At 44.4% G+C, this 12,531-nt stretch overlaps 1 protein-coding gene across 2 annotated transcripts in view; it reads right to left on the reverse strand.

Moving 5' to 3' along the window:
- MPP7 (MAGUK p55 scaffold protein 7) overlaps positions 1–12,531 on the reverse strand; it is a 323,523-nt gene that overhangs the window by 124,913 nt on the left and 186,079 nt on the right. For both annotated transcript variants that reach the window (XM_077268457.1, XM_077268458.1), the window contains exon 6: positions 9,509–9,589. In XM_077268457.1, the coding sequence (XP_077124572.1) occupies positions 9,509–9,589 (81 nt within the window). The remainder of the gene's footprint in view (positions 1–9,508; positions 9,590–12,531) is intronic.

A 12,531-nucleotide genomic window follows, 5' to 3' on the forward strand; every position in this document is an offset into this window, starting at 1 on the left:
AAAATTATAATCTTGTGATTCTACAAAAGGCAGAAGCTTTGACTTTATAAACAAAAAAACAAAACAAACAAAAACAAAAAAAACCATCCGATTAATGCAGGAACACTGAAGCTGTATAGTAAACTGGCCACCGCTGATAACCTAGGAAACGAGCGGTAACCTACAAATTTAAAGATCCCTCAATTCCTGAGAACGGAGACAATTTTAAATAAGAGGTAAATTGCAAAGTCACTTGTTTTCACAAGCACTTTGCAATTTTACTCATTTAAGAAGTTCAAAAAACATCTTACAAAATTTAAGTTAAGGTGTGAAAAACAGAAGAAAAAAACATCATCAGGAACAATGATGGCGCATAACCCATGAGAGCTGGAATCCTTGACTTAATCCAACCAAGTAAAAGACGTTTCCATACATTGTTGTTTCCATCTTTGCTTTATTCCCTATTAATATTACAATAAATTGTTTGCAACCGGATATTTTTCTTATTAAATTACTTTTTAATGGTTTGCAAAAACACCAGCGATAAAATACTTTGATTATTTTCACAAAAGAGGAGCCTGTATGCCCAGAAAACGTCCGGGGTAAAGAAAAGAAAAAATATGGATTTAGATGACAGAATAAATAATAATAAAAATGTAAGGAACAATAAAAACACAGGAGATCAATTCTCCAACGTCTAATGGATTTTCCATGAATGGTTCAGGGGTATCATTTCTATACTAACTATTTGGTAATCTTACCCAGGTCTTTCACATACGGTAAGTTGTGTAACAAGATGTGCCAAAAAGAAAAGTATATATTCTTGCTGCTGTGTCATATTCCTTGTGTATAAAGCATAAAAAAGAAAAAAAAAAAATCACGGGAGAGTCTAAAAAACCCTAACATTTTACCTTAAGCTACAGAAAAATCTCCACACACATGGTTGGGATAGGAATAATTTTATATCATTTTGTCTATAAGATCAAACATTTTACATCCCTCTAAAGACATATTAGGGCTTATATTAAAAATCAACATTGGATAGGTTACTATGGATAATCTAAACATTGGATCTAGAACAGGACTGTGGAGTCGGAGCCCATTTTGGTGGAGTCGGAGTCATGGAATTGAGGAGTTGTAGGTTTGGCTTACCCACTTCCACAGCCCTGATCTAGAACTATGGTACTAGAACACAAAATAGAAAACTACTTGTGAATATTTTCACCCACCGGCCGAACTGTACATCTTGTGCCTTTAACAGGACCATTCACCAAATTTTTTATGTTGAACTGGACACACAATATGCGGTAATTGTGGCCACAGAGAGGAATAAACCGGTTTTGTTCTTTTGGGGAGGAATTTTTGTTTTTCATCTCTCCGTTGCAGAGATATTAGAAGTGTTGGCAGATAATGAGTTAACTCAGAAGTCCAGGTTGGTATTATTCGTTAATTTTCACTGGGGTTATGAATTTCATTGTGCAGTCTATCATAATCTACTTATCTGGTTGGGCTCAAGTAGAAGTACAGACAAGCAGGTGTTACTATTGTGGTAGATCGGCTCACTCGGTTGCATACGGAGGAAGACTCGGGAACGCTGTCTCTTTAAACCTCTCATTGATTTATTAAGAATACTGCATAAGCCAGTGCAGAGTTGGTAAAAAAAAAATGAACAAACAAACATGGCCTTTGTGGCGTAAGGAAGAAACAAAAACGGAATACAAAGCATAGTCCTTGTGGTTGCAGGGATCTGCCCGCTCAGGGTCAGCAAAACACTTGGTTCAGGTTAGCACAAAGCACAGACACCTCTCTGGAGTTAGCCTCTCCAGACACACTGAACAGTGAGTGCCTCAGAAGGCCACACCTTAGGGTGGAGATATCATGGACATCCTCCCACCCGCTTTATAGTTGTTCCCAAAAACCAAGCCCTTTTAAAAAGGCTGCTTAACTGCTCTCAACACTGTGTGTTGGAGCAAAACGTCTGTGTTACACATCACTGAAGCTAATAGCCTCAGTGAAATATATCTCCCCTCCAGCACTTTGCCAGTGACTGTCACACTATGTATCAGTGCAAATGTATATTTCATTCTGTTTATTTTATTATTTGTGTGGGATGAATACAGTAGCATTATGCATCCTGAGCGTCCTGGTTCATGAACAAAATGCCAAACATAAAATAGACTAATACATGTGTATTGCCATGTATCATGGTAAGTTTATATTCCACTCATGGTCTATGGGTACAATTATGAATTTCATTATGTAGTATATCACCAAATTATGTGGTGGGGACCTATGGCATTGCTAATCCTGAGCTTACAAGTTGAGCTCTTACGGCTGGAGAAGCAGTGAGGTGGAAGGGCACAGCAGAGCTGACAGTGTTAGGAGAGCGGATAGAAGGGTTTGCAATGTGACAGAACTTCACAATGATGTTATCTGAAAGGTGCGGGTCATCTGTGCTCTATAGCAAGAACCTTCTAATCATGCAGGAGGGTAGACCAAGAGATCATAGCTGTATCCTTACATCTCACGCACTTTGAAAACCAAAGCTATGATGGGGGGCGTGTTCTTTTTCCTCTGTGCTGCTGTTTGCTTTTGATTGGACAACGCAAATAGGGAAAACACGTACACGCCCCAAAGAAAACTAACCCAAACGGACTTAGAAAGAAAAAAAAAGTGTCAATACTTGGTCAATATCTCCGCAAAGGGGAAGCAAAATTACAAAACATGTTCTATTAATTTCTGCATTCACTATTACATGGTGTGTACAGTTCAACAAGAAAAAAATTGGTGAAAGGTCCTCTTTAATATGTCCAAACAAAGTAGAAACCATCAAACTTGGAATCAAAAATATCAATAAAATGTCAGAGTAACCTGATTAATAAAAATACTATTAGGACAATGTAAGCGTACAATATTAACCTCTTAACCCCATCAGAACTGGGACATTTTTGCTTTTGTTCATTTGTTTTTTTTCATCCTCTTCTTCCAAGAATCATAACATTTTTATATATTTCTGGGTTTTTTTGTGTGTGTGAAAAGTTGTAGCTTTGAATGACACCATTCATTTTACCATAAAATGGTAGGAAAAACTGAAAAAAAATTCCAAGGTTGGAAAAAAAAAGTGAATCTGCCATGGTTTTTGGCGGTTTACTTTTTATAGCATTCATTACATGGTAAAAAAAGAAAAAAAAAACGACTAGGTAACATGATTCTCCGGGTCGCTATAATAATGGCAATATCAAACTTGTACAGATTTTTCTTTTAAAGTTTGTAAAAAAAAAAAAAAAAAGTGTGTGTAGCCATTTTCTAAGACGCATAGCGTTTTTACTTCTCCAGTAATAGTATTGAGTAAGGACCTACAGTACTTTTTGTATGGCGAGCTGACATCAATCATACCATAAGAGGTTTTGTTTTGATCGCTTTCCATTGAATTTTTTTATGGAGCTGCAGAGTCCAAAAAAGCGCAATTTTGTTTACGGTGGAAACAGTCCGGGTTAATTCATATTATATTTTCGCAGGAATCTTACAGACGTGGTGAATCCAGATGTGTTTATTTTTTAATTTGGTTTAAATGTAGAAAAAGAGGGTGTTTAAACATTTTTATATATTTTTATTGTTTTTGTTTTGTTCAATAAAAAGACATGAGCCTGCAGTCGTCTGATCACATATAATATATACTGTTATAGAGCAGCACGGCAGTATACGCTATATAGTGTAAATCGTGGTCCTTTATGAAGGTCAGTCTGTGGCCGAGCTTTACAGGAGGGAACAAGATGGCTGGGATCAACAGCAAGCAGTGCAGTGGTCTCTCATATATTATTTTGGTAATGACGCACTGTTTGGGGGTATATAAATTACTACCGTATATACGAGAGTATAACCCAAGTTCATCAGCACTTTTTTTGTGCTGAAAACGGCCCCCTAGGCTTATACTTGAGTCCGGGTCACAGAAGATAGAGGGGGAGGGGAAGCGGCAGAGCAGCAGGTAACAGGAGGCAGGAGCCGGCGGCTGCGGCTAACTCCTGTGCCCGCTGCTCAAGAGAAATGAACATTCACTGCACGGACAGTGAGCATTCATTTCTTTGTAATAGCAGTGTCAGCCGCAGGCTTCCTGCAGCAGCCGGGCGATCACGGGTGACCACTACTTAAGAGAAATAAATATTCTCCTCTCTCCACGCCCATACGCATGGAGCACAGAGAATATTCATTCCCTTAAGTAGCGGGGACATATGATCGCCTGACCATTGCAGCTGCTGGTATCGGAAAAAGATGCTGTGAGGGAGCGCAGGGACAGTAAGAAGGATGGTTTATTTTTTTATGCTTTTCTGATAGTGGCTATACATACCAGGATAGGGATGAGGAAGCATGCATACCAGGATAGGGATGAGAGGGCCATGCATACAAAGATAGAGATGAGGAGCCATGTATACCAGGATGGGGATGAGATGGTCATGCATACAAGGATGGGGATGAGATGGTCGTGCATACAAGGATGGGGATGAGGGGCCGTGCATACAAGGATGGGGATGAGATGACCATGCATACAAGGATGGGGATGAGATGGTCGTGCATACAAGGATGGGGATGAGGGGCCGTGCATACAAGGATGGGGATGAGATGACCATGCATACAAGGATGGGGATGAGATGACCATGCATACAAGGATGGGGATGAGATGACCATGCATACAAGGATGGGGATGAGATGACCATGCATACAAGGATGGGGATGAGATGACCATGCATACAAGGATGGGGATGAGATGACCATGCATACAAGGATGGGGATGAGATGACCATGCATACAAGGATGGGGATGAGATGACCATGCATACAAGGATGGGGATGAGATGACCATGCATACAAGGATGGGGATGAGATGACCATGCATACAAGCATGGGGATGAGATGGTCATGTATACAAGCATGGGGATGAGATGGTCATGCATACAAGCATGGGGATGAGGGGCCATGCATACAGGGATGGGGATGAGATGACAATGCATACAAGGATGGGGATGAGATGACCATGCATACAAGGATGGGGATGAGATGACCATGCATATAAGGATGGGGATGAGATGACCATGCATACAAGGATGGGGATGAGATGACCATGCATACAAGGATAGGGATGAGATGACCATGCATACAAGCATGGGGATGAGATGGTCATGCATACAAGGATGGGGATGAGGGGCCATGCATACAGGGATGGGGATGAGATGACAATGCATACAAGGATGGGGATGAGATGGTCATGCATAAAAGGATGGGGATGAGGGGCCGTGCATACAAGGATGGGGATGAGGGGCCATGCATACAGGGATGAGATGACAATGCATACAAGGATGGGGATGAGATGGTCATGCATACCAAAATGGGGATGAGATGGCCATGCATACCAGGATGGGGATGATCGATTCATGCATACCATGATGGGGATGAAGGGGCCATGCATACAATGATAGGGAAGAAGGGGCCAAGCATACAATGATGGGGAAGAAGGGGCCAAGCATACAATGATGAGGATGAAGGGGCTATGTATACCAGGATGGGGATGAGATGGCCATGCATACAAAGGATGGGGATGAAGGGGCCATGCATACAATGATAGGGATGAAGGGGCTCTGCATACAAGGATGTGGATGAGGAGACCATGCATACCAGGATAGGGATGAGGAGGCCACAAAAACCAGGATAGGGGTGAGGAACTATGTATACCAGGATAGGGATGAGGAGTCATGCAGACCAGGATAGAGATGAGGGGACAATGCATACCCGGCTTATACTCGAGTCAATAAGTTTTCCGTGGGAAAATTAGGTGCCTCGGCTTATACTCGAGTATATATGGTATTTTGTTCATAAGGAAGGAAATATTATACTGCTCACTTTTTATATTAAAAACATGTTTCATTCCTCCTTATATTTGTTGAGGACATTTTCTTTCAAGTACATTCGTTTTTTATTCATAGCAAGTTAAAGGGGAAGTCCAGGAATAAAATATTGATGACCTATATGTAGGATAGGGTGTCAATTCAAGATAAGTGGAAGGTAAAAGGTATAGCAGCATCTACACAATGTACCGGGCTCCTCACATCACTAACATCTGGCCGCTGCCAAGGAAGATTCTAGCTGATTGGACTGCTTCAGGGCTTGCATCACATCATGTCAAGCAAGCCCAGGGAGAGCGGGCGCCAATATAACTGGAACGGCGCCCGCACTGCAGGAGATTATGGCTGCTATTATTTTACATGGAGGAACTATTGTGACAAGGGGTTGTCCTAGTAGAAGACAGCCCCTTAAACAGGGCCTTATTTGCCACTAGGCACTTGAGGGCACGTGCCTAGGGCGGCGGGATGCGGGGGGCGCACTTGAGCTAGGTTTTATTCTTTTTTTTTTATAAAACTCCGGGGTCAAGTGCCCCCCCCCCTCCTTCCCACCCCCCTCTCCCTCCCTCCCTCCTTCCCGTCCCCCTCCCTGAAGACTTAATACTCACCTTCCTCCAGCGGTGGCTGCAACTGCGTCTCAGCGCCGGCAGCGCGTCCTGTCTTCAGCGGTCACATGGTAGCGCTCATTAAGGTGATGAATATGCACATATTCATCACCTTAATGAGCGCTACCACATGACCGCTCATACAGGAAGGAAGACGCTGCAGAGATGCCGGGAAGTTCTGCGCTGCGCGGTGAGAGGTGAGTATGACAGGGAAAAAGGATGGGGGAGCCATGCACGCAGGGGAGGAGGATAGGGGAGCCATGCACGCAGGGGAGAAGGATGGGGGAGCCATGCACGCAGGGGAGAAGGATGGGGGAGCCATGCAGGCAGGGGAGAAGGATGGGGGAGCCATGCACGCAGGGGAGAAGGATGGGGGAGCCATGCACGCAGGGGAGAAGGATGGGGGAGCCATGCACGCAGGGTGAGAGGATAGAGGAGCCATGCACGCAGGGGAGAAGGATGGGGGAGCCATGCACGCAGGGGAGAAGGATGGGGGAGCCATGCACGCAGGGGAGAAGGATGGGGGAGCCATGCACGCAGGGGAGAAGGATGGGGGAGCCATGCACGCAGGGGAGAAGGATGGGGGAGCCATGCACGCAGGGGAGAAGGATGGGGGAGCCATGCACGCAGGGGAGAAGGATGGGGGAGCCATGCACGCAGGGGAGAAGGATGGGGGAGCCATGCACGCAGGGGAGAAGGATGGGGGAGCCATGCACGCAGTGGAGAAGGATGGGGGAGCCATGCACGCAGGGGAGAAGGATGGGGGAGCCATGCACGCAGGGGAGAAGGATGGGGGAGCCATGTACACAGGGTGGGAGGATGGAGTATAAATATGGAGTATAAATACTGGGCCCTATAGGGGGACACAGTGTAAGAGGACAGTGTGAAGAGGGGGCCGTTATGGAAAGGAGAGGTCAGTGTGAAGAGTATGTACCACAAGAGGGACAGTGTGGGGGTCATATTTTGTGCAGACAATATAGTGAGGGGCAATTTTTTATTCAGGAGCATTATAATGACACTTGTATCTTTAAGGGCATCATGTGGAGATTTTCTGCAAAAGAGCGGAGAAGATGGAAGTCTGCAGAGACGGCTGTGGATGAGAAAACTCATCATGGGATCTGGACCAGATGAAGAAGAGAAGGAGAACAGCTCCAGAGACGACGTCATCTATAAGGTACCTGGATGTAAATATTATTTGTGATACTAACTCTCATGTTTTTATTTATGTTAGGAGCATTAAAGAGGATGAGCAGGTTTGTAATGAGTCTGCAGTCATTCTTTGTGACTGCAGACTTCTGAATTCTCACAGTGCGCACTGCACGCTGTCAGGATTCTCTGGTGCTGGTGATTTACATACATGCGGTCAGGTGCTGACTAGACATGAGTGGCCTCACTCAATGAAAATGAACTAAGCGAGGCCGGGCACGTCTAGTCGGAATGTGGTCAGAAGTATACAAATCGCATGCTTGTGCTGACATGACTGTCCACCGGCAAGGGAGAATCCTAAAAGTGTGCAGTGCATGAGTTGTGAGAATTCAGAAGCTGCGATGTCAGGATCCAGCTCTGCAGGTTCCAGTAGTCGTCAGATGGACACTTCACTCATATGCGATTTTCATACTCATGGTCCTGTGACACCGAGCTTCTCTTTTGCTTCTCTCAGTTCTTCACTGAACATTGAGAGCATTAGGGAGAGCAGCTCGTGGGTACATGACTGAGTGTGCAAATCGCATATGTCCTTGGCGGAGGGGGGGCACCAAAATGAATTCTTGCCCCTGGTGCCAGAAACCCTAGATACACCTCTGCCGGTATGCTACTGCGAGCGGTGATTACGGGGTCCGGTGGAGGGAGGTCTGTGCACAGGCGACCCGGAGACTGCCCGTCTCAGTCTGCGCCGTAGCCTGGAGCCCTCATTATATGTCAATGGAATATGTCAGTTAATAAATTGTTTTTCTAAAGCTTTATAGTGTAGTTGTAGGTCAGGGAGGGATGGATAGGGATGAGCTAGCAAGGTGCAGGGACAGGTAGTGATGGCTACTTGCGGACATGTGCGGCAATTACGGTTTTGCACTTACGGTGATAAAAAAAACACTGCTAGCAGTGTTTTTTTCCATTGCTGCAAGCACCGCATTTGCCGGATCGCGGCAAAAACGCAAGTGCCGCACATGTCTGCAAGTCCCATAGGGAATGAATGAGGCCGAACGCAGTGTTGCCGTAAGTGATCCATTACGCGGCAGATGCAGAAAAACTGCCGGATCTGCTGCAAAAGGCGATTTTCACATCAGCGATTTTTGCCAAAGTCACTGCCGATAGTGTTATACTCACCAATGGGGGAGGCAGCACTAAAAGTGCCTAGGGCAGCAGAAACTCTAAATACGGCCATGCCCTTAAAGAGTATATTCGCATGAGGTGCATACAATACTAAGTTTCCATCTAAAAAATTTCCTGGCAGAAAATCTACAAATTATTACAGTAATCAAAAAGTGGATGAGATATTACCAAATTTAATTTGCACAGACAAAAGAAAACAGATGTAGACTGTGCGCAAAATTTGACATTAAATCAGCTGCAAAAATCTGTGCAAATCTGCAGCTAAATCTGCAACAGTTAGTAGCATTCACATTCTGCAGAGGATTTGTTGGACTGATCCTGGAAGTAAATCTGTTTAAGTAATGTTATAAGTTTCCAGTAAGTGTTTCGTCTGGTGCACAGATAGTATAGGATGTCTCAAAGACTTAGGGTTACACGTCTTAAAAACTATTTTGAAAGTGTGGACCTTTAAATATCCTTATGTGACCCGTCCTAAACTTCTGTCCACACACTGTGGGGTGTCACTGAATAATTTAGGGGTTACAGTCCATCAACCGTGTATGTTCTGGGATGGATGAAGTAAAGAGGTGCATTTATTTATTTCCCTCCCCTCCCTCTTAAGAGTACATAGAGTTCTTTGAGAAGAAATAGACCATGTTTCAGATAAATAATCCTTTTCCTTCCATTCCGGCCCGGCGGACAGTCCGCAGGTGTAGCATGTCCTCACCTTGAGATTTGGTTTTGACAGCAGCTTCAACAATTCTCTGATCTCGGCGTTCAGCGGCCGGCTCTGCAGTTCTTCAGCCAGCTGTGAAAGAGACAAAATTGACACCGTGAGCCGGAGCTGAACATTGCCTCACCCAGGGCGTCAGTGACAACCGAGAATCTATCTTGTTGGAGGTTATTGCTTTCCAGTGTGCTCAATACAGAAGCCAGCGTGAACAAAAACAGACTATTAATCACCGATCCTGTGCCGCGGGCCTCGGCGGACATGACTCCAGCCAGTTCTTTCAGTTGAGTTAAACTCGAGTAATCGTATCTGGCAACGGGAGCAGTCAGATCAGATTTTGATTTATGGCTACGGGGCAAAGTTGCGCACTTCATTTAGAGGGAATGGCTCTTTGCGTGCAGACAAAGACCTGCTTGTAAAAACTGATGGATCAAACATTGACACTGTCCAAGTGAAAAAGAAAAGAAGCTGCTTGTGAACGAGGTGGTAGAACCGACATCGCTTCCAATATCTCATAGAGCATGTGCTGTTTGGGAAGGGGAAAAATACATACAGTGGTGCCCCATAGTGAACACGGTGTAATGCCTATACATTAGTTACGTTTCCAAACACATGGGAGTATTCGTATACGGGCAGAACGTGCTCAATCACAACCCACATCACAAGGCCGCTAACCAGCGATCACCCATTTTGGGAGCGGGTGTCTCTACAGGCTTCCTTCACATTGCACTCACTAGTCCGCTTCCCATATGTGCTGGTGAAGATGGAGACATTGTTTTTCTCCATCTTCTCTTCATCAGAGAGAATCAGAACACTCTATGCTCACAATCTATCTCTGAGCAGAATGTGATCAGCATAACTGGCCCTTTCTTTCGCATGGGACAGTCGACAGAAGTCTGCATCGGCCCACTAGCTTCCATTCATCTGAGTGAAGCCAAGAGCAAGCTTTTGGTCCTCATCAGACTGGTATACATATAAAAAAGGCACAAATGCAGACACACCTATCCCATCTCCCTGAAGATTTCTCCCTTATATCTGTATGTATGCAACAGAGTATAGAATATTATGCAGTTGTGCTCAAAAGTTTACATACCCCAGTAGAATTTTTGCTTTCTTGGCCTTTTTTCAGAGAATATGGATAACACCAAAACTTTTTCTCCGCTCATGGTTAGTGGTTGGGTGAAGCCACATTTACTGTCAAACTACTATGTTTTCTCTTTTTAAATCATAATGACAACCCAAAACATCCAAATGACCCTGATCAAAAGTTCACATACCCTGATGATTTTGGCCTGATAACATGCACAGAAGTTGACACAAATGGGTTTTTATGGTACTAAAGGTAACATCCTCACCTGTAAGGCTACGTTCACATTTGCGTTGTGCGCCGCAGCGTCGGCGCCGCAACGCACAACGCAAACAAAAACGCAGCAAAACGCATGCACAACGCTGCGTTTTGCGCCGCATGCGTCCTTTTTTTCATTGATTTTGGACGCAGCAAAAATGCAACTTGCTGCGTTCTCTGCGCCCGGACACGGGGGCGCTGCAGTGACGCATGCGGCGCAAAACGCAAGTGCGACGCATGTCCATGCGCCCCCATGTTAAATATAGGGGCGCATGACGCATGCGGCGATGCTGCGGCGCCCGACGCTGCGGCGCTGACCGCAAATGTGAACGTAGCCTAACCTGTTTGCTTGTAATTAGTGTGTGTGCATAAAAGCGGAGTGAGTTTCTGGGATCCAGACAGACTCTTGCATCTTTCATCCAGCCACTGACGTTTCTGGATTGTGATTCATGGGGAAAGCAAAAGAATTGTCAACAGATCTATGGGAAAAGGTAGTTGAACTGTATAAAACAGGAAAGGGATACAAAAAATATCCAAGGAATTGATAATGCCAGTTAGCAGAGTTCAAACTGTGATTAACAAATGGAAAATCAGGGGCTCTGTAAAAACAAAACCACGGTCAGGTAGACCAACAAAAATGTCGTCCACAACTGCCAGGAAAATTGTTCAGGATGCAAAGAAAAACCCATAAATAACATAAGCTGAAATACTGGACTTTCTGAAAACTAGCGGTGTGTCTGTTTCAAGCACTTGAAGAAAAATGGGCTGCATGGTCGAGTCCCCAGAAGAAAACAATTACTGCGCAAATGCCACAAAGTATCTCACCTACATTATGCAAAACAGCACAGAGACAAGCCTCAAAACTTCTGGAACAAGGTAAGTTGGAGTGATGAGAGCAAAATTGAACTTTTTGGCCACAACCATAAACGTTACATTTGGAGAAAGGTCAACAAGGCCTTTGATGAAAGGAACACCATTCCTACTGTAAAGCACAGAGGTGGATCACTGATATTTTGGGGGGTTGTGAGCTACAAAGGCACAGGAAGCTTGGTCAAAGTTGAAGGAAAGATGAATGCAACACGTTATCAGCTAATACTGGAGGCAAATTTGCACTCATCAGTCCAGAAGCTGCGTCTGGGACGTACTTGGACGTTCCAACATGACGATGATCCAAAACACAAGGCCAAATCGACCTGACATTGGTTACAGCAGAACAAAGTGAAGGTTCTGGAGTGGCCATCTCAGTCTACTGACCTCAATATCATTGAGCCACTCTGGGGAGATCTCAAGCACGCAGTTCATGCTAGACAGCCCAGGAATTTACAGGAACTGCTTATTGCCAAGAAGAGTTGGCAGCTTTACCATATGGGAAAATAAAGAACCTCATCCACAACTACCACAAAAGACTTCAAGCTGTCATTGATGTTACAGGGGGCAATACACGGTATTAAGAAATGGGGTATGTGAACTTGTGATCAGGGTCATGTGGATGTTTTGGGTTGTCATTATGATTTAAAAAGAGAAAACAGAGTAGTCTGACATTAAATGGCTTCACCCAACCACTAACCATGAGTAGAGAAAAAGTTTTGGTGTTATCATTCATATTCTCTGAAAAAAGGCTAAGAAAGCAAAAATTCTGCCGGGCTTTTGAGCACAACTGTATATATTAGTACAA

This window comes from Ranitomeya variabilis, chromosome 6 (assembly GCF_051348905.1).
Source record: "Ranitomeya variabilis isolate aRanVar5 chromosome 6, aRanVar5.hap1, whole genome shotgun sequence".
Lineage (NCBI taxonomy): Eukaryota > Metazoa > Chordata > Amphibia > Anura > Dendrobatidae > Ranitomeya > Ranitomeya variabilis.